At 42.5% G+C, this 25,689-nt stretch overlaps 1 protein-coding gene across 21 annotated transcripts in view; it reads right to left on the reverse strand.

Moving 5' to 3' along the window:
• The window catches only part of AAK1 (AP2 associated kinase 1), a 164,661-nt gene that overhangs the window by 81,955 nt on the left and 57,017 nt on the right, over positions 1 to 25,689 (reverse strand). For all 21 annotated transcript variants that reach the window (XM_034659262.1, XM_034659254.1, XM_034659269.1 and 18 more), the window contains exon 3: positions 6,696 to 6,814. In XM_034659262.1, coding sequence (XP_034515153.1) covers positions 6,696 to 6,814 — 119 coding nt within the window. The remainder of the gene's footprint in view (positions 1 to 6,695; positions 6,815 to 25,689) is intronic.

A 25,689-nucleotide genomic window follows, 5' to 3' on the forward strand; every position in this document is an offset into this window, starting at 1 on the left:
CCCACCTCAAGTACCCAGGAAAAGAAGAAAAAAATAGAGGCACTTGGGTGGCACAGCGGTTAAGCGTCTGCCTTCAGCTCAGGGCGTGATCCCGGCGTTATAGGATCGAGCCCCACATCAGGCTCCTCTGCTATGAGCCTGCTTCTTCCTCTCCCACTCCCCCTGCTTGTGTTCCCTCTCTTGCTGGTTGTCTCTATCTCTGTCGAATAAATAAATAAAATCTTAAAAAAAAAAGAAGAAGAAAAAAATAAACCCCAAGCAAGCAGAAAGAAATAATAAATATAAGAACAAAAATCAATGAAAGAAAAAATGGAAAAATAGAGAAAATCAATTAAACAAAGCGATGGTTCTTTCAAAACATCAAGTGGCAAACCTCTAGCAATACCAACAAAGAAAAAAAGAAAGAAGTTACAAATTACCAATATCAGAAATGAATCAGGGATTTTACCACACACCTGGCACACATCAAAGGATACGACTAACAACTAACTCTACCTTGCATAAATTTGACTTAACTTAAATGAAATGGACCAATTCCTCAAAAATATAAACTATTATAACTCACCTAATATAAAATGGATAATCTGAATAGCCCCATAAGTATTAAGGAAACGGATTTTGTAACTTAATAACTGCCAAAAAAGAAATCCCCAGGCCCACGTGGTTTCACTGGAGAATTCCAACTAATGCTTAATTAAAGAAGAACAAACACCAATTCTACAAAATCTTTTCCAGAAAACAGAAGAGGAGGGAACAGTTTCAAACTTACAACTCATGTTATAAAGCCAGAATTACCCTAATACCAAAACCAGAGACAGATTAATAAAACCAGACCACTGGCCCTCACTACAGATGTAAAAATCCTAACCAAAATATTAACAAATAGAAGTCAAAAATATATAAAAATAATTATAGACCATTACCAAGTGAGGATTATTGCAGGGATGCAAGTTTGGTTTGATATTTGAAAATGAGTCAATGTAATATACCACATGAAAGCTAAAGAAGAAAAATCACATGAGCATATCAATCGATGCAGAGAAAAAAATATCTGACAAGCTTCAATACCCATTCATGATAAAAACTCTTAGAAAAATAGGAGTAGAGAGTAACTTTCTCAAATTTATTTTTTATATCTGTTTTTTAAAGCTACAATTAAACTTATGCTTAATAGTGGAAATCTTCTTTCCTCCTAAGATTGGAAAGAAGGCAAGGATGTCCACTCACCATTCTGACTCAACATAGTACTGCAAATTCTAGCCGATGCAAGAAGGCTAGAAAAGGAAATTAAAAGGATACAGATCAGAAAGGAAGAAATAAAACCACCTCTCTTTGCAGGTAACACAATGGTCTATGTAGAAAATCCTAAGGAATCTAGAAAAAAATTCCAGAACTAGTAAATAAATTTAGCAAGGCTATAGGATAAAAGATAAGCACAGAAAAATTAATTGGTTGGGGCACCTGGGTGACTTAGTCAGTTAAGCATCCAACTCCTGATTTCAGCTCAGGTCATGATCTGGGTGTGGGACTGAGCCCTGTGCTGGGCTCTGCACTCAGCAGGGAGTCTGAGATTCTCTCTCCCTCTCCCTCTGCCCTTCCCCACACTTGCACTCGCTCTCTCTAAAATGAATGAATGAACGAATGAATGAATGAAGAAAAATCCATTTGTTTTCTACATACTAGCAATAAACACATGGACACCAAAATTAAAAATCCAATACCATTTATAACCACTCAAAACAAAACCAAAAATCTGTGTCTAAATCTAAGAACATATACAAAGCCTACTTAATGTCGATGAAAAAAATCAAAGCTACAAATAAATGGAGAGATGCACCATGTTCATTCACTGGAAAACTAAACAGAAAAGATGTCAATTTTTCCCAAATTCATATACAGGTTTAATGGAATTCCTATCAAAATACTTGCAAGACATTCTGTAGATAAAGATTATTCTAAAATTTATGTGAAAAGGCAAAAAAACTAGAATAAGTAAAACAATTTTAGGAAAAGTAGAAGAAATCAGTCTGATTTCCAGACTTATTATAAAGCTACAGTAATCAAGGTTATATGGTATTGGTAGAGGGATAGACATATAGATTAATGGGAACAGAACAAAGGAGGGTCTGGAGATGGACCCTCACAAATACCCCCAACTGATTTCTGACAAACATATTCAATGGACGAAAGACAGACTTTCCAACAAAGGGTGCTGGAGCAAATGGATACCCTGAGGCAAAAAATGAACCTCAATGTAAGTCTCACACCTTACCTAAAAATTAACTCAAAACAGATCACAGATGTAAATATAAAATGTAAAACTATGAAATTTTTAGGAAAAAAACACAAAATCTTCAGAATCAAGGGGTAGGCAGAGTTCTTAGAAATGACACCAAAAATATGTTCCACGAAAAGAAAAACAGATAAACTGGACTTCATTAAAAGTTAAAAACAAAACAAAAACAAACAGAAAGGTCTTAGAAATTAAAAAGCCTGATAAATGAAAAATTCACTAGGGTGGTTGGAATGTAAAGCTGAGGAAATCTGCTGGAACGTGGAGGCGGAAAAACCTCAAAGAAATGAAAAATAAAAGGGAGAAAACAAGAAAATTAGAAAAGGAAATCACCAAATGAGCAAGCTAAAATTCCTCACAATGCAGGGAATCTCTATATTACATGAGAACACCATTTATTAATAAATAATAAATGCACACAGCAAGGTGTATCATCAAGATATTTCATAACAGTGTAAACAAAGCGGAAACTGATAAATTTCTAAGGAGAAAAAACGGGTCACACCCAAAGGGCCGATATTAGAATGACTTTGGACTTCCTATGCACAACAATGAAAGCTTCAATACGGTACAGCAACGCTTTCAAATATCTGAATGAAATGATAACCTGAGCCAGAACTTTATATACGAGATTTCACATGTGTGAACATAAAATAAAGACACTTCCAGACCTGCAAGATCTCAAAAATTCACCTACCATGCATAAGGAAGCTACCACAGGATAAGCTCCACCAAAATGAGGAAGTAAAACAAAAAACAAGTCAGGAAATCTAACAAAAAAGCGAGGCAAAGGGAATGACTAAGAAATTCCAAGATAAGACTGTAAATTAGGCCTAGAGAGCAACCAAACCAGATTCCACTGAGTTAGGAGACTGAGATTTCTTCAAGATAAAATGGACAGAACACATAAATGCATTTAAAAGTATTTTAAAAAATGATTTCTACAGCCTAAGGAGAGTTTGGAGTTAAACTGCTGAAAAGTACACAGAAAAAACAGATCAAAAAATTGAAAAAGATTATCAATTCCAGTGAAAAGAGAGTTATACAGAAAAGGAACAGTAATCCTAGTCCACCGGAAGATTCTGCAAGAGTAGTGTTTTTGTACATGTAAAAACTTAATAGTACCCTAACTAATATATTACCAAAACTTAACTGCTGTTGCAGCAGAATGGGAAATGAGCATGACTGCAGGTATTTGGGGAGAAGGGTGTGCAGGGGATGAAAGAGGGCTAAATTTTTACTTCCCATACTATATAATGCCTAAAATGGAGAAAAAAATCAGGAACTAGCAATATCAGCACGTTCTTTTGAAACACATCAAATGAATCAACAAAAAGTGATTGTCTCTGGGACCTTGCAGTGACAGACGAGGGCCCCTCAGGGAATTGCCTGAAGTTTTTGGGAACAAGCTTAGTTCACCTATGTGAGTTATTTAAGTTTTGAAAAAATGAACTCAAAGCACAACAAAATCTTTCACAGCTAATATACACCTGGGCCAGAACGTGAACTCATGTAACTCAGTTCCCAATCAGGTGTGTTACTTTGTGAGCTCATAAGGGACCTGTGTCCTCCCAGTTCCACACCTGCCTCCCACAGAGCCAGCCCTCAAACATGTTTCTGAATGAATGGGAGAAAGTTAAAGAATGGGATTACTTTCATAATGCCAGAAAATGAATGAGAAGGGCATTCCAGGCAGAGGAAACAGCAGAAGCAAAGACAGGAAACAGAGTGTGTGTGAGAGAGCTCAGCAAGGCAGGGACAAGGGGAGGAGGGGCAAAGAGAAGCAGCCAGAAAACCCAGTGGCTGGTGGAGGGAGATGAAGTGAGGCTGGTTGTTGGGAGCCCTGTGGCGTGGGAGTCTGCGCGCACTGGTGCCTTGCGGACAGACCCAGGTGGCCCCGTGTGTTTGAGCCTTGGGGTTTTTTGTGTTGCAACGATGACAGCAACACTTATTTCTCCCAGCAAGTGGTTTCTTCTCAAATGGTTTCAGCTTTTTGGAATCTAAAATAGCACCAGGCTCTCTAAAATCCTGAGGTCTTTTTCAGTAACCCAACTACAGTACAGCTAGTTACTCTAAGAAGCCCAAGAGGGCAACTCCACGGGGCGGGGCAAGCAAACCGTTGTGGAATCCCTACGGTGCCACCTTCACCCATTTTTTGGACTTATTTTTGTTCTTTATGAAAGCATTAAAATCCAGGGCATAAAGGAATCATCACCTCTAGGTGAATATATGCATCTGATATTACCATTATTCATACATTCATTTCATCCGAAGTCTATTAAACATAGCTGACACTTGAACGAGTTTGAACTGTGCGACTCTAGATGCATGTTTTTTCCTTAAACACAGTATAGTACTGTAAATGTATTTTCCTTATGATTTTTTCCTTATTTCTTTTTTTAAGTAGGCTCCATGTGGAGCTTGAACTCCCAACTCCGAGATCAAGACCTGAGCTTGTACTCTAGTCATATAAGCTGTAACCATTGGGGGAAGCTGGGAGAAGGGTATGTGGACCTCTCTGTACTATTTTTGAAAACTTCCCATGAATTGATAATCGTTTCAAAATAAAAAGGTAAGAAAAAAATTACAGTGTAAAATAGACCTCAATAATCCATTTTAAAACTAAAAAAAAAAAAAAAAAGTGAGCTGACATCAAGAGTCAGACGCTTAACCCACTGAGCCACCCAGCTGCCCCTCCTCATGATTTTCTTAATATTTTCTTCCCTCTAGCTTCCTTTATTGTAAGAATACAGTATATAATACATATAACATACAAAATATGTGTTGACTGTTATCAGTAAGACTTGCAGTCAACAGCAGGCTACCAGTAAAGTTTTGGGGGAGTCAAAAATAATATGAGGATTTTCAACTGTTCAGGAGTCAACACCCCAGCCCTTGTTGTTCAAGGATCGACTGTATTTACTTTACTTCAAGCAGTCTGCTGGAATATAAAGTTCCCGATTTTAAAAAACTTCCCTTCTGATGGCAGAATTACTTATAAGATAACAAGATAAGCAATATAATTGGTGTAAACAAAAGTATTGTGGAAACACAAAAGAATAAAAGACTATTTAGGGGTGTGCCTGGGTGGCTCAGTCAGTTAAGCCTCTGACTCTTGATTTCAACTCAGGTCATGATCTCAGGGTCATGAGATCGAGCCCTGCATTGGGCTCCACACTGGGTGTAGAGCCTGCTTAAGATTCTCTCTCCCCCTCTCCCGCTGCCCCTCCCCCCTAGTCACACTCTCCTTCTCTCTTTAAAAAAAAAGACTGTTTTTTAATGTATAATATCAAACAGAAGTGAAAGAGACTAACAAACTCCCACGCATCCACCGCTCTGCTTCGATCGTAACCCTTTGCCAATTTTGTTTCTCTTCTAAATCCACTCATTAACTTCAAGACATCATGTTATTTCATCCATAAATATTTCCGCATATACCTCTAACAGGAACTCTTTGTTTAAACACAGTATGTATCTGAATTGTAAAAACAAAGTTTTTAAGATGCGAGGTATAATTTCCATATAATAAAATTCACAGTATAGCCCTGTATGACCACTACCCAAAACGTTTCTATGGCCCCGGAAGTTCCCACATGCCTCCTTCAAGTCAATTTCCCCCACTCAAATGACCACTTTCTTTTAATTTTTTTTTAATTAATTTTTTTATTTATTAGACAGAGACAGCCAGCGAGAGAGGGAACACAAGCAGGGGGAGTGGGAGAGGAAGAAGCAGGCTCCTAGTGGAGGAGCCTGATGTGGGGCTCGATCCCGGAACGCCAGGATCACGCCCTGAGCCGAAGGCAGACGCTTAACGACTGCACCACCCAGGTGCCCCTCAAATGACCACTTTCTGATCTCTGTTACCATAGATCACTGTTCTTGGACTTTTATACATGGAATCATAGAGTATGCATAAGAGGTTTCTAGTCCAAAAAAAGGGAAAACCATTTCTGAAGGAAAGAACTACACACATAAAATATAAAGGTATGGAAGGGTATGTTCATGGAACACTGAGAAGCTCAAGACGGATGAAAACCAGGGTTGGTAACTGACAGTAGACAAGACTAGAAGAAGAGGCTCACTGGAGAGCTAGGGTTTCTGGATTAAACTCCACAGTTAGTTCTGGGAATGAAGTTATGAAATAAACTTTTCCCGATGCACAAACATTTCTCTAACCTTAAAAGTTGGTCAGTTCTCTCAATATGCTTTCTCCCCAACCTTCCAGCTAAGAGTGACCAAGACGGGAGAAGCATGCTCCACGCTGTGCCTCTTCATCTTTATCTTGTGCTGAGACTCCCCTGCCATCTCAGGGAGAGGACAAGCCTCCCCAAACCCCCCAACACCTTTCTTATGAGAGGGCACATTTTAGACAAGCAATCCCAAGTCTGAGGGGCAGCCTTACCATTATCTGGATTTCTCTCTTGCACACTTGGAGATCATGCTCATTGTTGACAAACATGCGTTTCAAGGCACATTTCATTCCATTGCTTGTCCTCACCAGAAACACGATAGCAAATCCACCTGTGAGGGAAACACACATACAAGCTCTTTTGAGTCGTGTTCAAAAAGTCAGTCAGATAATTACAGTGGCTGCAGCTTTGTGCTGTCACTGTTAATGGTACTGATGCCATCATCAGCTAGACCTGAGGGTGGGCCTGGCCTAGAAGGCACTCTTGGATTCAAGGGACTCAGGGATATTACTATGGGATTGTCTGGCAAGATTCAGAAAAATTGTTCCTAAACACCTATGTCAGGAAGAAAGAAGAACAGTAATTATCGTGCGAAAAACTTACAAATAAATAGATGAACAAACAGATGGAAGAAAAAAGAACTACATTCTAGCTGCTGACCTAGGCACTTTGAGCTCTTAATTAATTCTTACTACAATCCTATGAGGCTGGGTATTATTTTTCTCTTAAAGACTATTACCAGCTAAAGAAAACAGAGGCTCAAAGAGATTAGATTCAACCAAGAATAAAAAAAAAAAAATTAAATCCAGCACTTAACCAGAGACGCTTGGAAATTATTTTAATAATTGTTATAATAATAACTGTCAAATTCAAGAAGCTTTCTCTTCCTTTTCAACCCTCCTCACCCCTCCCCCAACTTAGATCTAACAATTGACCTTGAGAAGTCCTCCTGCCTTTCCTACCTCATGGGCTATGGAAGAGACACAAAATATAGATATGAAAGTGCTCCCTGCCATAGCAGACACCAGGAAAGTAGAACTCAATTACTGGGCAGATGTTTTAATGTCCACATCAATCTTTCTCTTAAAGACCAAAATTCATTAACAATGTTTATATAACTCTAACAGAAATTCTTAAATGCTCTGGTTTGGTTGCACCTTAGCATTTCCATAGATTCTTAGAACTCCTTCCTTCGATCTCATTCCCCAAACACTGTAGAAGGTGTTCAGTGCCACTGTTAACAGGGCTTATAGACAGATAAGGTGCAGCAAAGCTGTCAAAGCTGCAGGCTTTGGGGTAAGCAGCAGTTAGACTGGGCACTTAGTCCATCTGCCTGCTCATACACCATCATAATTTAGCTTGACCTATCCTGTGCATTGACCTCGGTAGCAAAAAAAAAAAAAAAGTTGTGAGGCTATTGTTTGCACATGGGTGATCACTAACTGATAGAGAGGAACATAGAGAGAAGTCACCAGCGTGGGAAGCTGAGCTGAGGCTCTGGTGCAGTGCTGGGGCTAGTAGCCACATGCAAAACTGATACAGAGCAAAAGCAGTGACTCTAGATCTTGAGGCGAAGACTTATTTGTTTAAAACCCTACCATGTACTGACGAGTAGAGGTCTTATGACGCACACACACAATCTCAATTTTAAGATGTGTATTTTTTACACTGGAATTTTTAGGCTATCAGAATTTTTCTTGAAATAAATATGTACATTGAATGCAGTAGTATTTAATCTTCTTTTCCCCAAAAAGGTACTAAATTCATGATGTGTCTTATTTTAAATCAGAATTAGAAATGCTAATATAAATTATAAGATATTTATGTGTATTCATAATTATTTTGTAAACAGTCCAAGTGAGTATTCATTTTATAGGTATTTGAATATTTTTTAAAGATTTTATTTATTTGAGATAGAGCGCGAGAGCGCACACAAGCAGGGCAGAGGGGCAGAGTGAGGGAGAAGCAGATTCCCCGCTGAGCAGGGAGCCCGATGTGGGACTCAATCCCAGGACCCAGAGATCAAGACCTGAGCTGAAGGCTGACGCTCAACCGACTGAGCCACCCAGGCGCCTCAGGTATCTGAATTAAAAAAAAAAAAAATTACAGAACTACAGACTTTGCATCAGTAGTGCTTCTAGTCAGCATTAAATCTGAGCATCTTGCTTTATGAGCAGATGAAAGTGAGGCTTAGGAGTCTCCTGGCTAATTATGCAGAACCTAAAATGGTGTCACTCTGCTGACTGTCCAAACAATGTTCTTTCCACTTTACTCATCTTAGAGAAAACCTGTGTAACAGCCCCTTTAAATACGAAGGACACATCCGACAGTGCTGTAGAACACGAGCTGGGAAGGACCATTTCTGCAGTTCTGTGATACATGGAACCACCGGACTGGGGGCAGTCCCTTCAGAAGCAGGTTGATGATGCAGCAATCCGAGATAACTGGCACCAGATGGGAGCAGTGTAGTTTTCTTTGCCAGGTAGCAAGATGACCTTTCCAGCCGAAACTGAAGAAATGTGGCATATGCCTACATCATGATCGAGGCAAGCACAAAGGGCTGAGAAGAGCCAGCCTAGATTCTCAAAGCCTGTGACCATCACAGAGCTAAAGGTAAAACAATGAACCTGTGTGCCTAACACAGATGGAACCACGTGATTAGCTTCTATGCCCACAAAAGGGCTTATTTGCAGGTGAGAAGCATGTAAGTCAGAGCTTCTTGATCAAATTCAAAGGCTGCTAGGATGTGTCAGTTTAAAGATGCTGGTCACTATCAGTGTACAGTTGACCAACTAGAGATGTAAGTTACTCCGTGAGAAAGAAGGGGGAGAGAGCACCACTCAAGGTACCGCTCTAGCACAGGCCCGGGGCCACCGTACAGACCAGGGTACGAAGATCCTCGGCCACAGCTAAACAGAGCTCAGGCTGTTACAGAAGAAGGCAACTATAAGACTGGCAATAGAGATGCTTATTTCAGATTGAGTTGCATCACAAGACCTTGATTAAATGGAAAAACCTAAAGCTGAGCTGGGGAGGGTTTGGACAGAGGTAAGAAAAGCTAACATGCAGCAGAGCTGTGCCAATCTGCCCACTGGAATCTGTGCCAGTCTCTCAGCCTACTTGCATTCTTTTTTGAAACGCTAAGACATTCCCTATGATTTCACTGGAATCCATTTTGGGGGAAAATTCATGAACTTATTGAATCACAAAGGGAAAAAGGATTCATTCCATTATGTGAGGTAAGCAAGTGAAATAGCAGTGATAATTTTGACACAGACACACATTAGCCCCTTAAACAGGTCGGAATATCCTTTGTACTTCTGCAAAGAAACATGCTTTCTCCCACTTTCCCTAAAATATATAGCACTCTTGGGTATTTCTCCCCCTAATTTTTTAAAATTACTTTTGCTTAAAAAATTTTTTTAATTCAATTTAACATATACTGTATTATTAGTTTCAGGTAGAATTCAGTGATTCATCACTTACGTATAACACCCAGTGCTCATCACAAGTTCCCTCCTTAATCCCCATCACCCACTTACCCCATCCCCACCCACCTCCCCTCCAGCAATCCTCAGTTTGTTCCCTATAGTTAAGAGTTTCTTATGGTTTATCTCCCTCTCTGTTTTTGTCTTATTTTATTTTTCCTTCCCTTCCCCTATGTTCATCTGTTTCTTAAATTCCACACGAGTGAAATCCTATGGTATCTGTGTTTCTCTGATTGACTTATTTCACTTAGCATAATACCCTCTAGTTCTGTCCACATCACTGCAAATAGCAAGATTTCATTCTTTTTGATGGCAGAGAAATATCCCATTGTATATATATACCACCTCTTTCTTATCGATTCATCTGTCGATGGACATCTGTCCTCTTTCCATAGTTTGGCTATTGTGGACATTGTTGTTATAAACATTGGGGTTCAGGTGCCCCTTTGAATCACTATGCTTGTATCCTTTGGATAAATACCTAGTAATGCAATTGCTGGGTCATAGGGTAGCTCCCCCTAATTTTTAATGATATGGATGGGTACTTGTCACTCACTGTAAGATTAGAGGTTTTTGTCTCTTTGGTTCCCCTCTGTATCCTCATGTCCTAGAATAGTGCCTAACATGCAGAAGGCCCTCAAAAATTAATTAACTTCCCTCTTATTGTTACTACAGAGAATAGAAAAGGCTACAGAAAGTGGCGGGGGCGGGGAACCACGGGAAACTGAAGCAATGGCTCATGTAAAGGAACAGCCACTACACAACTCCAGGTAAGCTGTGCCACGGGAACATAAGCCCAGATCTGCTAGTGTTAAAGATAAGCTGGAACCCCAAAATCATATGTGAAATATCCAGGCAACAATCACATTTTAAATTAAAGCTGGAGAGGCTGACACTACAGAGCTAAAGGAAACACATCTGAAAGGCTGAGTCTCCTCCATCTGATCTAGTCTAACCTCTCATCTTACTGATGGCCAGGGGAGGAAGTCTCACAGCCAGGGGTACACAAAGTGAATATATATATATGGGGGGGGGCTCATATGCTGGTTATCACAGTTCTTGCTTCCCTTCCCTAAAGAGGAGTTTATGGAATTTGCCCCTACCCAGCATTTGTATTTGATTTTACACTTTTTCAAAGGCATTTCAAAATAAATTATTTCATTTATATTTTCACAATAACTGAATGAGGTAGATGAACTACCCACTGTCCTCATTTTCCGGATAGGAAAGAAATATAGAGAGATTAAGCTCCTTTTACAAAAATACACACAGCCAGTTAGCGGGAGCGTGCAGACTATATCCTTCATCTTTTTAAATGTTTTAAACCAACTTTATATACAATACAATGCACCCTTTTAAGTGTAGAGTTTGATGAGCTTTCACACCTTCATACATTATACACTACACACCATCACCTCCATCAGTCCACGACAGTGAACAGTTCCTTGTGCCTCTCCGCAGGCATCTGCTCCTTCCCATACTACCTCATGTAACTTCCGATCTGCGTTCTGTCCTATGGATTAGTTTTGCTTGCTCCAGAATAAATGGAATCATACAGTATATACTATTATGTCTGGCTTCTTCTGTATAATATTTCTGAGATTTATCCTCATTGCTACATGTATCAGTAGTTTGGTTGTTTTTTTTTTTTTAATTGCAGACTAGTATTCCATTATATAGATATTCCACAATTAGTTTATCCACTCACCTGTTAAAGACCATTTGCAGTGTTTCTACTTTGGGCTGTTATAAATTAAATGTTCATATAGGAGTCCACTTTTTGTAGACATAAGTATTTATTTCTCTTGAGCAAATAACAAGAAATGGAGTTGCTGGGACATATTGTAAATATTTATTCAGCTTTATAAGAAACTACTAAATAGGGGCACCTGGGTGGCACAGCGGTTAAGCGTCTGCCTTCGGCTCAGGGCGTGATCCCGGCGTTATGGGATTCGAGCCCCACATCAGGCTCCTCTGCTATGAGCCTGCTTCTTCCTCTCCCACTCCCCCTGCTTGTGTTCTCTCTCACTGGCTGTCTCTATCTCTGTCAAATAAATAAATAAAATCTTTAAAAAAAAAAAAAAAGAAACTACTAAATAGTTCTCCATAACAGTTGTACCATTTTGCACTCCCAACAGCCACAGATGAGAGTTCTGGTTGTTCCACACCCTCATCAACACTTCGTATTGTTAATCTTTTTCTTTTAGCCATTCTAGTGTGTAGCGATATTTCATTATGATTTTTATTTTTTTTTATTTTTTTAAAGATTTTATTTATTTATTCGACAGAGATAGAGACAGCCAGCAAGAGAGGGAACACAAGCAGGGGGAGTGGGAGAGGAAGAAGCAGGCTCCTAGCAGAGAAGCCCGACGTGGGGCTCGATCCCACAACGCCGGGATCACGCCCTGAGCCGAATGCAGACACCTAACCGCTGTGCCACCCAGGGGCCCCTGCATTATGATTTTAATTTACATTTCTCTATAGATCCTTCAGCATTTAAACTCCTAGGATTAGCTGCTCTCCAGCACCTTCCCGATGAAAGGCTTTATTTAATAAGCACAGGAGCAGAGTCACGGATGAATTACTGAGGTCGCGTGGACTTCTACCTCTCAAGCAAGGAGGACAGAAGTGCTTAGTTCTCTTCTGTGAGAAGCAGACAAGTGAGAATTTATACACAGAGGGGGAATTCTATAATCTCTAAAAATTTTCACCTCTGACACCAGCAAGAGATCATGGGCCTCCATGTCATTTTCATGGCTGAAGCTTTTTAAGCAGAACCTCCTCGGGAGCCTAATCATGACCCTCAGCACCGCGATGGGGCTCTTGGGGCTCTTGAAAACCCACACGTATGTAGTACCTCTCCGGGCTTTGTCTCAAAGACTGAATCATGCTAGATAGTATCAGGCCCCAGGGGCCGCTCTGAATGAACTGAGACCTGACCCGGGAGGGGTGGGAGTGATAAGGTAACCGCCAAGAGAAGAAAAACACCACAGTGACTATCTCCAGAGCGTTGTGCACAGAGATGGGAAACAGCTGGGAAGACAATGAGAACGATGAGAGGCAGGACTAAGAGACAAAAGAAGCCCAGCATGGGCTGAGACAGGGTTTCTGGAGCTGCTGCCAAAGAGGCTTGGGTGGGTATTTAATATTGGGCATAGATCCTAGCCACAAAAAAACTGCAACCTGCTTATTTCCTACAGGTAAAAGAAATATCATTTCCTAACAGAAGTCTCACCTACACTTTCAGGAATGGCTTCCACTTGTCTGAGATGAAAGGAACCAGAGGATACTAAAATGGGGAAAACCTCGTCCGGATCCATATTCTGCTCTTGACTTCCACTTTTCCACCCTACAAACTCTTTGTTTCCCTTTTAAAATAAGATTTAACCCAATGAAAGCTGTTGATTTGATGCAATTTCTCTTCAAATGACACAGGAAGAGAAGATGAGCATGTACTAACCCTCAGAACCTCTCTGAAGCATCAGAGAGAGAACAGTAAAGTGGAATTTAGCCAGGAGATAAAACAGTAAGGGCAACATGGGACAAGCTATTGGGTCTCTTTGGCCTCCATTTTCTCAACTGCAGAAATTAAGATTCAACTAGTGGTTTTTAAACAGCTCCTCAGAGCCCTAGGATACAGGAGGTACTTCAGTGGCCCCAGGAGGAAAAATGACCCCATGCCAAGGTAGGACTCTGCACACAGCTTCTTTCTATCTGCTTAATATTAATTCTGAAAAAGACACTGGGGGGAAAAGGGGGTGACTCTGCTTCAAAGGAGAAGAGAAAAAAGTACCCCAAAATATTCTGTAGTTTTATGTAAAAGTATTTTATAAAGAGAAAAAGACTACACCACTGCAAGTCATACAAAGGGCCCTTCCCTACACGCCTACTGCGGATATAAATACATACAGGCAGCTTCGGGGGCAGGGGCTGCGCACTGCATCCACTGTACACGGAGACCACGCAGTCTTCCTTCACAGTCCAACAGGTTAGCTCCAACCCTGGCTCAAGCGGGCCACGATCTCCGTGAAACCCTGTCCTCTCACCTGTCAAGGGCGGCTGATATCCCCCTCATGCTTTAGGGGAGGATTACATGATAAGCAGAGCACCAAGCACATGAAAGGTATGTGATGGGTATAGGGTTCCATCTGTAACCCCCCCCTCAAATCCTCTGTATCTGTAGGATACCTAACATAGCATAAAGTTCTAAATCTGGAACATCTTCTTGAAATCAAGGGCATTAAATCCAAATGCTAACAGGGACCAGACAGATTGTGCAAAAGCGGGAAACAGTCCAGGTATAACACAATGTATAGACAGAGGCCAGTGACACGAACTCACTGGCAGAAGGACCACGGGGTGGGGACTGCACCAACCAGAAGTGCACTCCCCAGCTCATAAGCAGCCACTCTTCAAATCCAGCCCGTCGCCATGGAGGAAGGTGGGCTGAGGGTTACCAAGTTTCTTGACTTCCAAGAGCAGCTGGAGTTTTCTGTGAAATCTCCTGATTTTTATTTATTATTATTATTTTTTTTTAAGTAGGCTCCACGCCCAGCATGGAGACCAATGCAGGGCTTGAACTCACAACCTGAGATCAAGACCTAGGCTGAGATCAAGAGTCAGACATATAACCGATTGAGCCACCCAGGTGCCCCCAAATCTCCTGATTTTTAAATTCAGGCAACAAACTTTTAAAAAAAAATCTCTTAAAACCTGTGCAGTTAAGGAAATCTATTTCCAGGTTGGGATTGAACTACAGAAACCTGCTTTGATCTCTGAGAGCCTTGTGAAGTAAGCAGGCCATGTATTACAATCTCCATTTGGCCAGCTGGGAAACTGAGGCACCAAGAAAAGCCTAGGTGGACTTAGTCCTGCCACTTAGCGGCAGGGCCAGGGCTGGAATATAGGTGTGCCAGTTCCTGGCCCTCACCTTGGTCCACTCTCTCCTGTCACCATCCCGTCCCTTTAGCAGTAAGCCATGCACAGCTAGGGAAGGTAAGGAAGGGAAAAGACACAGTGACAGGCCAGGGGCCTCTGCAGCTGACCAGGTGGGACGGAGCCCTCTCTTGAGTACCTGGGCGCACGGTCGCGGTGTCTGCGAGCTCCCACAGACAGCGACAACCAAGAGGCTGACAAACTCCCATCTACTGTACATTCACATCGAAGACGACTTTGCCAAAAGTTTCAGAAGGAACAAAAATTTTCAACACTCTCACAGATGGCAAGGAGCACAACAAAGATTTTACAGGAGAAAAGGTCAATCTGCATCATTTGTCAACACTGATTTCAGTGGGGACTAGGAGTTTTGGGTTTGGGGTTTTTTTTTTTTAACGTCAATCTCTCCTTATTTGCCTCAAATTAAAAATCACCATGTGCCAGCTCCTTCTGGGGAACATGTCTAAGCAGTCCCTTCCTCAGGCAGAAAGAACACCCAGATGGGGGAAGACTAGAGATATTCAACTTTCTCCCCCTGCCCGCCATCAGGAACCGTGGGCACAAAGTCAGAGACCGGCAAACTCTGGCAGTGGTGCTGAAACGTCAACCCAGCCCAGTCAGTTCACAGCCCAGGCTGAATGTGGGGCAGATGGCAACTGCCTCTTCCTTTCCAGGACTGTGACTACTGGAGAGCATCCCCAGCTCGGGGGGTTCTCTTTGGGGGTTTGGCATTAGTCTCTTTAAAAAAAAAGAGAGAGAGACATTTTCAGGGAAGGCACCTGGCTGCCTGGAACAAAAGGTTAGGGTTTAAGAACTCAAGCTGGCTCACATACAACCAGAGGCGTGTGAGGAAGTACTGCACACAGACCCAGGGCCAGAGCACGCGGGGCCGCGTCTGTCAACAGCTAAGGCCAAGCAAGAGAGCCTTCCCCGGAGCTCCCTGGCCCCACCGTCGCTGTCGCGTTCCCATGGGGTCAGCTATTGGACAAAGGAGAGAGAAAGGGTAAGAGACATCATAGGGCCACGTTCTTTGTTCACTTAAATCACTGAGCAGCTTCCCTGGGTCAGACCGAGCCACTTCCTGTTCTCTCTACTATAGCCCAGGTGATGATCCTTTAAAAATGGAAAGTGAGTATTATTCACTCGTGTGGAACTCCTCAGTGGCTCACGGCCCCTCTGTGAATAAAACTCCAAATGCCGGCTATGGCCTGTGAGGCGCTATGTGACGGGACATGATCTCTGGGCAACCTCACTCGGACGCCACAGCCTGCCGCTGCTCACCCTGGTCCAGCCCCAACTGCCTTCTTTCTTCCCCAGTGTTACACTCCACCCTCCCTGAAGATTTCTGCACATGCTCCTCCCTCTGCACTATGCACTCGTGGCCTGACCAGCTCCTACCAAGCATCCTTCAGGTTTCAGGCTGTTACTTGGAGGAGGCTTCCTTGATTGCCCATGGCCTCACCCCCTTCTTCTGATTTAAGTTAAATCCCCTGTTACACACAGCACCCTCTACTTTTCCTTTGGGACACATCAGGAGTGTCATTAAATACTTGGGGGTAATTCCTGGTTTGATGCCTTCTTCCCCTGAATCCTGTAAAGTGCACAAGATCAGGGACAATGACTGACTCACTGTGGCCTCTGTCACCCAGCACCGTGCCCACTGCATAGAAGGTACTCAGTGTTGTTACACAATGTGTCTGCCTAGCACCAAAATGGATACACCACCACCACCTCCCCCCCGCCAAAAACCCCAAAACAATAGAAAACACAGCATGGTCCCAGGCTTTCAGAAGATTAAACTCTAGTTGGAGATAGAAGGGCCACATTTTGAGAAAAGGTCCCCTGGGGAAAAGGTAGTCTACCCTTATACAGAAAAGCCCTGAGTGCTCAGCCTTGCACAACTGAGGGCCATGTGAGATGAGAGCCAACTGGACAATTACATCAGCAGCATGCTCATGGTGTGGCATTATGGAGAGCTGTACAGAAATCTCTGTGCTGTCACACCGTGACACTTTCTCTGTGCGCCATCCCTTCTTTTAAAAATAACACTTGAGCTGGAAATGAAAACCCTCTTCGGTGGAGAAGGAAAAGAAATCAAACACCCCCATGCTCCATCCTGCATCACCTCTCCCCTGAACAAGTGGAGAGCCTCTTGGGACTGAACTGTCTCACTCTCTCTAAGCCACTGGTGCCAGCAATCTTCTGATAAGTGGTGTGCAAACAGAGCGGCTGAGGTCAACTCTGTGAGCCCCCAACCACAGACATCCAAGCTCTGGCTCTAATCATTTCCACCAAGCCCTGCTGTATGTCACTGGTCCACACTCTCCAAAGGAGAACTGGGGTTTTGGCAAAGGCAAAGGATGGCTGACATTCTCTCAGCTCCCAATTGTTAATTCTAGAGCATTCCACCTTCACTTCGTGCTAAAGCCTTCTGTCTGAGGTTCAGGATTTCTGGATGTATGGCCCATCACTGCCATACGCCATCCCCTAGGTGTGGTCCCTCCCCCTGGACTTGTGCACCAGCTCAGTTTCCTTCCTCTCCCAACTCCTGCCATCACCTAGTTGATTTCACTGAATCCTAACAATTCTGTCCCTTAAACCTCTCCAGGATCCATCCTCTCCACTCCATCCCTGGTACTCGTTCACACTCTCTTCTTTTCTTACCAGGAGAACTAAAAGAGAGTCCTCAGTTTCTATATGCCTTGAATCTCTTTCTCTTCTAAAACTCATATCTAATAACTCCTCTTAAAAACATTCATTGGTTCCCCAACTCATATCTAAAATCTCCTCTTCCCCAATTCATATCTAGTAACTCCTCTTAAAAGTATTCATTAGTTCCCCAGAATAAAGACCAAATTCCTTACACAGCAGTATGTAAGAACCTTTATATCTTTCATTTTATTATAAAAAATTTCAAACACACAGTGAAGTTGAGACGATCATACTTCAAATAGCCACACACCCACCACCTAGAGTCTACAATGTTTTAGTATACTTGTTTTATCACATATATATCTTCCATCTATGCAAATATCAACTCATCTTATTTTTGACCCATTTCCAAGTAAGGTGCAGAACTCAGTGCACTTCATCCTGAACACTTCAGCATTCGTATCTTTAACTTGTGTTCAGAGTTCACGGTTCTCTTTTGGGGGAAGGACAGAGGGTAGAAATAAAATCTATTTACAGCGAAAGATACAAATCTTAAGTTTATTATTGGGTGAGTTTTGATAAACGCATACACTCAATGTAACCCAGACCCCTACCAAAATATCAGACCTTTCCATCACTCTGAAAATTCCCTCATACCCCTTTCCAGACAATCCCACTCTTGTATCCCCCCTAGAGACAACCACTGTTTTGACTTTTTAATCCATTGCTGGGTTTGCAGGCTTTAGAATGTCATATAAATGGAAAAATACAGTGCAGGCTTTTTTTGGTGTAAGGATCTTTCACTCACCGTAATAGCTTATGTTGTTGAGTGTATCAGTGTATTACTCTTATTGCTAACCTGTTTATCCTTTCTTTTACAGAGAAACATTGAGTTATTTCAAGTTGGGAGCTATTATAAAGGAAGCTCTATATGCATTCTTGTACAAGTCTTTTGTATCATAAAATAAATATTTCTCTGGGGTAAATCACTAACACCCAAGCGTGTAAGTGCTGGGCCACCGAGGAGGTGTATATTTAATTTTATAAGGAACTGCCAGACCTTTCCTCAAGGTGCTGATATCATTTTATACTCCCACCAACAAGGTATGACAGCTCTAGACCCTTTATAATTTAAAGACAGCCCTGCCTCCCCGAGCTCCAGCCCCCAACACCTCCTCCTCCTCCACCAAGCTTTCAGAACTTGAACCTTTCTGCCACTTTATCCCCGGGAGGGTCACATGGGCTATTCCCTCCGCCTGGAATATCCTGTCCCAATCTTCTGCTTGACAAAAGTTCACCTCTTTGGTGAAGTCCTCACTTTTCCCAACACTCACCTCCAGGCTTTCATATTAGCACACATTTGGCCATTATCTCTATTGTCACACTTATCACAACATGTTGGGATTATCTGCAATACATGTTAATCACTTCACTAGATAGGCTGAGGCAAAGAGGGAGGCACTCTCTTCTGCCGTGGTAGAAATAATGCTTGTTACATTATCAAATTTTATGACGTACTATATGATACTTTACAAAGTGTTTTTTTTACATGAAGCGTACTGTTTATACTTTATTACCCTTGAATGCCCTCATTAAACACCACCTTAAGGACTTTGAATACTGTGAAATCACAGCGACAACATTCTACATTGTTTTCCAGGTGGGGCACTTGAGAAATGGGTCACCAAAGAAAATTAAAATGTCAAGAACTTATTCCTCTTGGAATCCTCAGGGCTAGCACAGTGCTTGGTACATGATAGATGATTAACAGATGTCTCACAAATAGCAAATCCAATAATGTTGTTTCCGTGCTTATAATTCTCTGCTAGCTCTCAACCAGCTGTAAGATCAAAATCCCTGTCTTAACGTGGTATGTATACAAGACCCATCATAATCTGCAGCCCACACTGAACTGAGCTGCTGGACAGCGTTTTCTGATGCCTCCATACTTTTTCCTTGCATTCTCTATCTGGATTATCTGTCTTCTGTTTCATTAGTAAACTTGTGGCTCTAAATACAAGTGTAGCTCAAACCAGAACTCCTTTGTGAACTTTCACCTCACAGAATGCCCATCCCCACATTATTTTCTCACCCTGATTATATCCCACCTGTCTACATACCAGTCTGTCTCACTAGGACTATATTCTTTCAGAGGACAAAGACTTTACTTTATTATTACACACTGTAAAAAACACAGCGGTCTAGCTTACCGCACTCTTCGCCCCATGCTGAAATAATTATTAGATAGGTTGTATCCAGTGACCTCCTTCTCCTAGCCACACTGAACTGGACCAGGAGTGGGCAGCTGGTGAACATTCTCCCTTGAGAGCCTGAGGCAAGAAAATGGCTTCCAGTCTCGGAATGAAAAAGTCGTGGGGATAACAGATACAATATAGGGAATATAGTCAATGGTGCTGTATGGTGGCAGATGTTAGCTACACTTGTGGTCAGCCTAGCATAATGTATAGGCTTGCTGAATCACTACTTTGTACACCTGAAACTAACGTAACATTGTGTGTCAGCTATCCTTCAATTAAAAAAAAAAAAAGTTCTGTAAAAAAAAAAAAAAAAAAGGGCAGGAAAATGGAGCAGACACTTGGAAGAAGCTGCAATGCAAGGCTATGTGGCTCCAAGGGGAGAGTTACAGAAAAAAAGGGCCATCTGAAAACCTTCCAATAGTCACAAAATCCAGCTTCACTTCCTACTATTGGGTTCTGGAAGGTTCCACCATATTTATCCAATAAATTCCTTTTTACTTAATCTAATTTGAATGAAAGTTCTGTTCCTTGACCCTGATGACCCTAAGAAACCTTGTACCAATATGATTACAGAATACATGAGCTCTGATACAACCTAGGTTTTAATAATTTTAACCAATACGGGCTCCTTATCAAAGAGTGTCCATAAGGAATTTGAACAGGGGAACATGGTCTGCATTATAACCTTTGTTGGGCTCACAGATCGGAGTCAAGGAGTGGGGGAATCCTCAGCACCCAGAACACTCATTATCCGGTAAAGCCAGGAAGATGGTTTTTACCTGGGATTATCAGAAAGCATCACCAAGAAGAGGACTTAGCTCCCCAATGAGAGGAAGCAGACAGGGTGGGATCTTTTGAACCAAGTGAAAAAAGAGCTCAGGCATGGGCAAACCTGGAGAGGCTGTCAAGAAGGTTAAGTCTCCAAAAGGATCAGGCATACACCAGCACTGACCAAGGCACTGAATTACACTCGGGGAAAACTTCCCCTGCTTTGCTGTACAACCGAGGTCGGGACTAGGATGAGCAGAGTGAGAGGCACATCCCATAGGCACAAAAAGACAAAGTTAGTTAGTATTACTGATTTTTCCTTTTGACTCAGGTTGCAGTATGGCTGGGCACAGCAATGTTAAACTGATCTATATTTTATTTTTTTTTATTTTTTAGAGAGAGCACAAGCTGGAGCAGGGGCAGAGAGAGAGGGAGAAAGAATCTTAAGCAGGCTCCAGGCCCAGCATGGAACCTGACACTGGACTCCATCTCATGACCCTAAGGTCATGACCTGAGCTGAAATCAAGAGTTGAGGCTCCCCAAACTGATACTGTATTTTAAACTCTGATATTTTGTTCGTCATTGCTTTTTGCATTTTTATTTTTTAAATACTGCATAAAAATATTACTAAGATTGATTACTGAGTTTTAGGGTGCCCCTTAAATTCTGGACTTGAGGGAAGCACCTCACTCTAGTCTCAGCTCTACGTGAAACTGCTGTCTGCACTGGAAAGAAACCTGCCCTAGGCACCAGTGTCCACACTGTCCTTGCCCTCTACTCCCTGGCAGACTTGAGAGGTCAAGACACACCTTGGAGGGGGGGCACAGAAACTCAGTGAGAGACTCTAAAGGCAGTGGGGGCTGGATAACAGGAAGAGAGACAGAACTGTGGAGTCCGTTTCTGGCTTTCTGTGGCAATTACAGTGACACAGTAAAGCTCCAGGGATGGCCTACTCCCAAGCCCTCTTGGACACAGCAGAGATCAGACTTGACTCAGGCACCAAACAAACAAAAAGAAACCAAATTTCACTGAAGCTGAGATCAAGTATTAACAGCCCAGATACCAGGGATGCCTTGGGTGGCTCAGTCAGTTAAGCATCTGCCTTCGGCTCAGGTCATCATGATCCCAGAGTCCTGGAATCAAGTCCCACACTGGGCTCCCTGCTCTGAGGGGAGCCTGCTTCTCCCTCTGCCTGCCCCTCCCCCTGCTTGTGCGCGCTCTCTCTCTCTCCCCAGCCCCCCCCCCCCCAAAAAAATAAAATCTCAAAAAAAAAACAACCCAGATACCAAATGAGTATAAGGTCATCAATTAGATTGATAACAAGTGAGTACCAACCACAGCAGAACAGAGAAATGTAAGTTAGGGAGAAAGGTGGATCCACCAATGATAAGAATCTTCTAGTCCTCAACAAAGGGTTGAAGAAAGAAGCTACAGGGTCAGTGCAGAGCCTATGGGAAAAAAATACCTGAAGCTTGATTAGGAAAGTGCTCACTCTTTCAAGAGTCCGGGCAGGCACTAAGAAAAACCAAGATGTCATAGGGTTCTAAGAGGTTTATGCCAAACAAGGAAGGGAAGTAGATCTGAAGAACGGAGGATCCCACCCAATCTGGAAGAAGAGGAGGACAATTTGACCCAAGTATCCAGTACTACTGTTAAGGCTATAAATAAAGTTGAGGAGAGGGATGTATAGCTATTAAAATATTTAACATTTTAAAATACTAAAATGTGCACAATACAGCAAATAAAAAAAGCAAGATACAAAGTTCTAGCCTTGTTAGGAACACAATTACGTGAAAATGCATATGTGCAGTGAAAAGACTAGAAGAAAATACAACAAAATGCTATGACTAAAACATGCAAAAACTTTCAAAGACTGAATTGCCTATGGATGGTGGGATTATAGATTATTGCTTTCGTCCTTATCCTTTTCTCTATTTTCCAAATTTTTTAAAGATTTGTTTATTCAGGGATGCCTGGGTGGCTCAGTCAGTTAAGCATCTGCCTTCAGCTCAGGTCATGAGCCCAGGGTTCCAGGATTGAGTCCCGCATTAGCTTCTTGCTCAGCGGGGAGCCTGCTTCTCCCTCTGCCTGCTGCTCCCCGTTTATGCGCTCTCCCTGAGAAATAAATAAAGTCTTTAAATAAAAAACGGAATTTATTTATTCATTTGGGGGGGCAGAGGGACAGGGACAGAGAGAATCCTCAAGCAAACTCCCCACTGAGAACAGAGCCCAACACAGGGCTCCATCCCATGACCCTGGGATCATGACCTAAGCCAAAAACAAGAGTCAGGGGCGCCTGGGTGGCACAGTCCTTAAGCATCTGCCTTCGGCTCAAGGCGTGATCCCATCGTTCTGGGATCGAGCCCTACATCAGGCTCTTCCGCTGGGAGCCTGCTTCTTCCTCTCCCACTCCCCCTGCTTGTGTTCCCTCTCTGGCTGGCTGTCTCTCTCTGTTAAATAAATAAAATCTTTAAAAAAAAAAAAAAAAAGTCAGACGCTTAATCAACGGAGCCACCCAGGTCCCTCCAAATTTTTTTATAATGACCATATCTTTCTTAAGTTATAAAAAATTCTTTTAGTTGTCTTTAAAAAACAACTTTTTTTTTCTTTCTTTTTTTTTTTTTTTAGAAAAACCTGCCCTCCAAACCTGGGGGGGCGTGTTAAGAAAGTAAGTCTTCAGGGGCGCCTGGGTGGCTCAGTCGTTAAGCGTCTGCCTTCGGCTCAGGGCGTGATCCTGGAGTCCTGGGATCGAGCCCCACATCAGGCTCCTCTACTGAGAGCCTGCTTCTTCCTCTCCCACTCCCCCTGCTTGTGTTCCCTCTCTCACTGGCTGTCTCTGTCAAATAAATAAATAAAATCTTAAAAAAAAAAAAAAGAAAGTAAGTCTTCAAAAAGGACCAGGAGCACACCAGCACCAAACAATGTACTAAATTACACGTGGAGAAAATTCCTTCTGCTTTTGATGTAAAACCAGGGCTGGGAGTAGGGTGTGGAGAATGAGGTATCTGTCTGGGGACAAAATTTAAGGGAGTGCCAAAAAACTCAGTGATCAAAGTAAATAAAATACTAACATATTTTGTAAATGAACATCAATGCAGAAAACTCACCAATAAATTTCAATTATTTTTTCAAATTTCAATTTTTTAAATAAAGACAGGATCCATATTTATTTTCCTTTGGCCTCAGGCTCCAACATGGCTGGGCACAACACTGTTACTGATCCTGTTTTTATTTAAAAGTCTGATATTTTGTTCATCATAGATACTTTGCATTAATGTGTTTCTATGCTTCGGGAGCCTGGGTGGTTCAGCTGGTTGAGAGTCAACTCTTGACTGCAGATCAGGTCATGATCTCAGGGTCCACGCACAGCACAGAGTCTGCTTGAGATTGCCTCTCCCTCTCCCTTTGCCTCTGCCCGCCTCAAATAAATAAAACCTTTCCCAAAAAATGTGTTTCTGTGCTTACCCAAATCCTGACTGGCTAATTTCCTGGAAAATGTCTGCACCCCTCCATCGCAGCCAGGGCAGTGTGGTGGACCAGTGCCTATCTGGTCTGACGGCAGTACTAAGTAGGAACAAAAGAGTGGTGATGGCCTTGAGAGAGCCCCATGCACTCTCCCAGGCTCCCCCGACCCAACTCCAGCCAACCTTTCACTCCAGTGATTTCCTGGGATCAAAATAGGAAACTCCTTTCTATTCAGAAAATATACAATACACAATGACTGACACCCCCACTCAACCATAAAAGAAGCATCAGTCCTTAAAAGAATGTTACTTAAAAAATGTGTTCGTTAACAATTATGCTTGAGTTTAATGGCAGCATAGACACACGATACACACGTAAACATCTAGGAAGCAAGGGAATGACAATGAACTATAACAATAAGCTCAATTAACCATGCTTATGAGAAGTTTGTCAAGGCCTGAGTCTTCATGGTGATGAGAAGAGGCACATATGTCTAGATAAAAACAACCTCTAGAGCTCAAGAGCTCAAGAGATAAAGTCAATGATCACAGAAGCACCATCCATCAGGACAGCAGTCTGAGTAACTGCTCTAGTAAGAACACAAACATAATGGGAATATAAGGTAAAGAAACATACACACAATACAACGCTACATGGCCTGTTCTCCATCAGATCGTTACATCTTCCAGCCACTTTATAGCACATCTGTTTAGGACACATCCAAAAATAGCACTACTGAGATTCAGCTCTGTGCCAAGCACTTTCACATGCATCATCTAATTGCATCCTCATGACAATCCTGTGAGGCAAGTATTATTATATGCATTTATCCAATGGGGAACCACAGGTTCACTCTGTAAGCAGCAGAACCCCAATAACCCAGGCACGTGCCCAGTGCCCTGATTCTGTGCCTCACACACTCATTTCCTAAAGCCCACCTACCAGGCTTCCAAAGGCTCCCCCAGCTTATTCGACTGTGATTTTCTCATTGTCCATTCAGAGACTCAAGTCTCATTTCAACAATAAAGAAAAGCAGGATTCAGCAAAGCGAAGAATTCACTGAACTTTTCGTTATCTGACCTCTGGTACCATACACTTAAGAGTGGGCCATTGTGCTTCCTGAGGACCCAGGCTCCTCTGTAGAATTTACTCCCCGACTGTGAGTGAGAAATGATGCCCTAACACTCCAATCGGGCTCCCTTCTCGGTAACCCCCCCCCCACCCATCACAAGGAGAGCCGAGTGACAATATGCGAGACAGCCAAGTAGCGACTGTGCGCCAGCTTTCAGCACATCATCTTCTACCTTCCAGCACAGTGAAAGAGATCATTTCCCCGAGCGGCCAGCTGCCGCAGAAGCAGACTGTGGGAGGGATCTCAGCTACAAAGCTTTGGTTGCACGCCTTCCTTCCCGGCCCTAACCCCTGTTCTCTAGTTGGGCTGTATTCACTCTAACAGCGGGAGGCAGGTTACAATCTACCAAAGAAGGCCAGGTACTGGCAAGAGACCCACCCTTATCCCTACCACACTTGCTTCCACGGGAGGCATAAGAGACCCAGACAAAGCGGCAGCAGCAGATTTGGTTGAGGACTAGCACTCTAGGTCGGGGAGGGAGTGAAGACGGTGAAGATACTAATCTTAT

This window comes from Ailuropoda melanoleuca, chromosome 4 (genome assembly GCF_002007445.2).
Source record: "Ailuropoda melanoleuca isolate Jingjing chromosome 4, ASM200744v2, whole genome shotgun sequence".
Taxonomy (NCBI): Eukaryota; Metazoa; Chordata; class Mammalia; order Carnivora; family Ursidae; genus Ailuropoda; species Ailuropoda melanoleuca.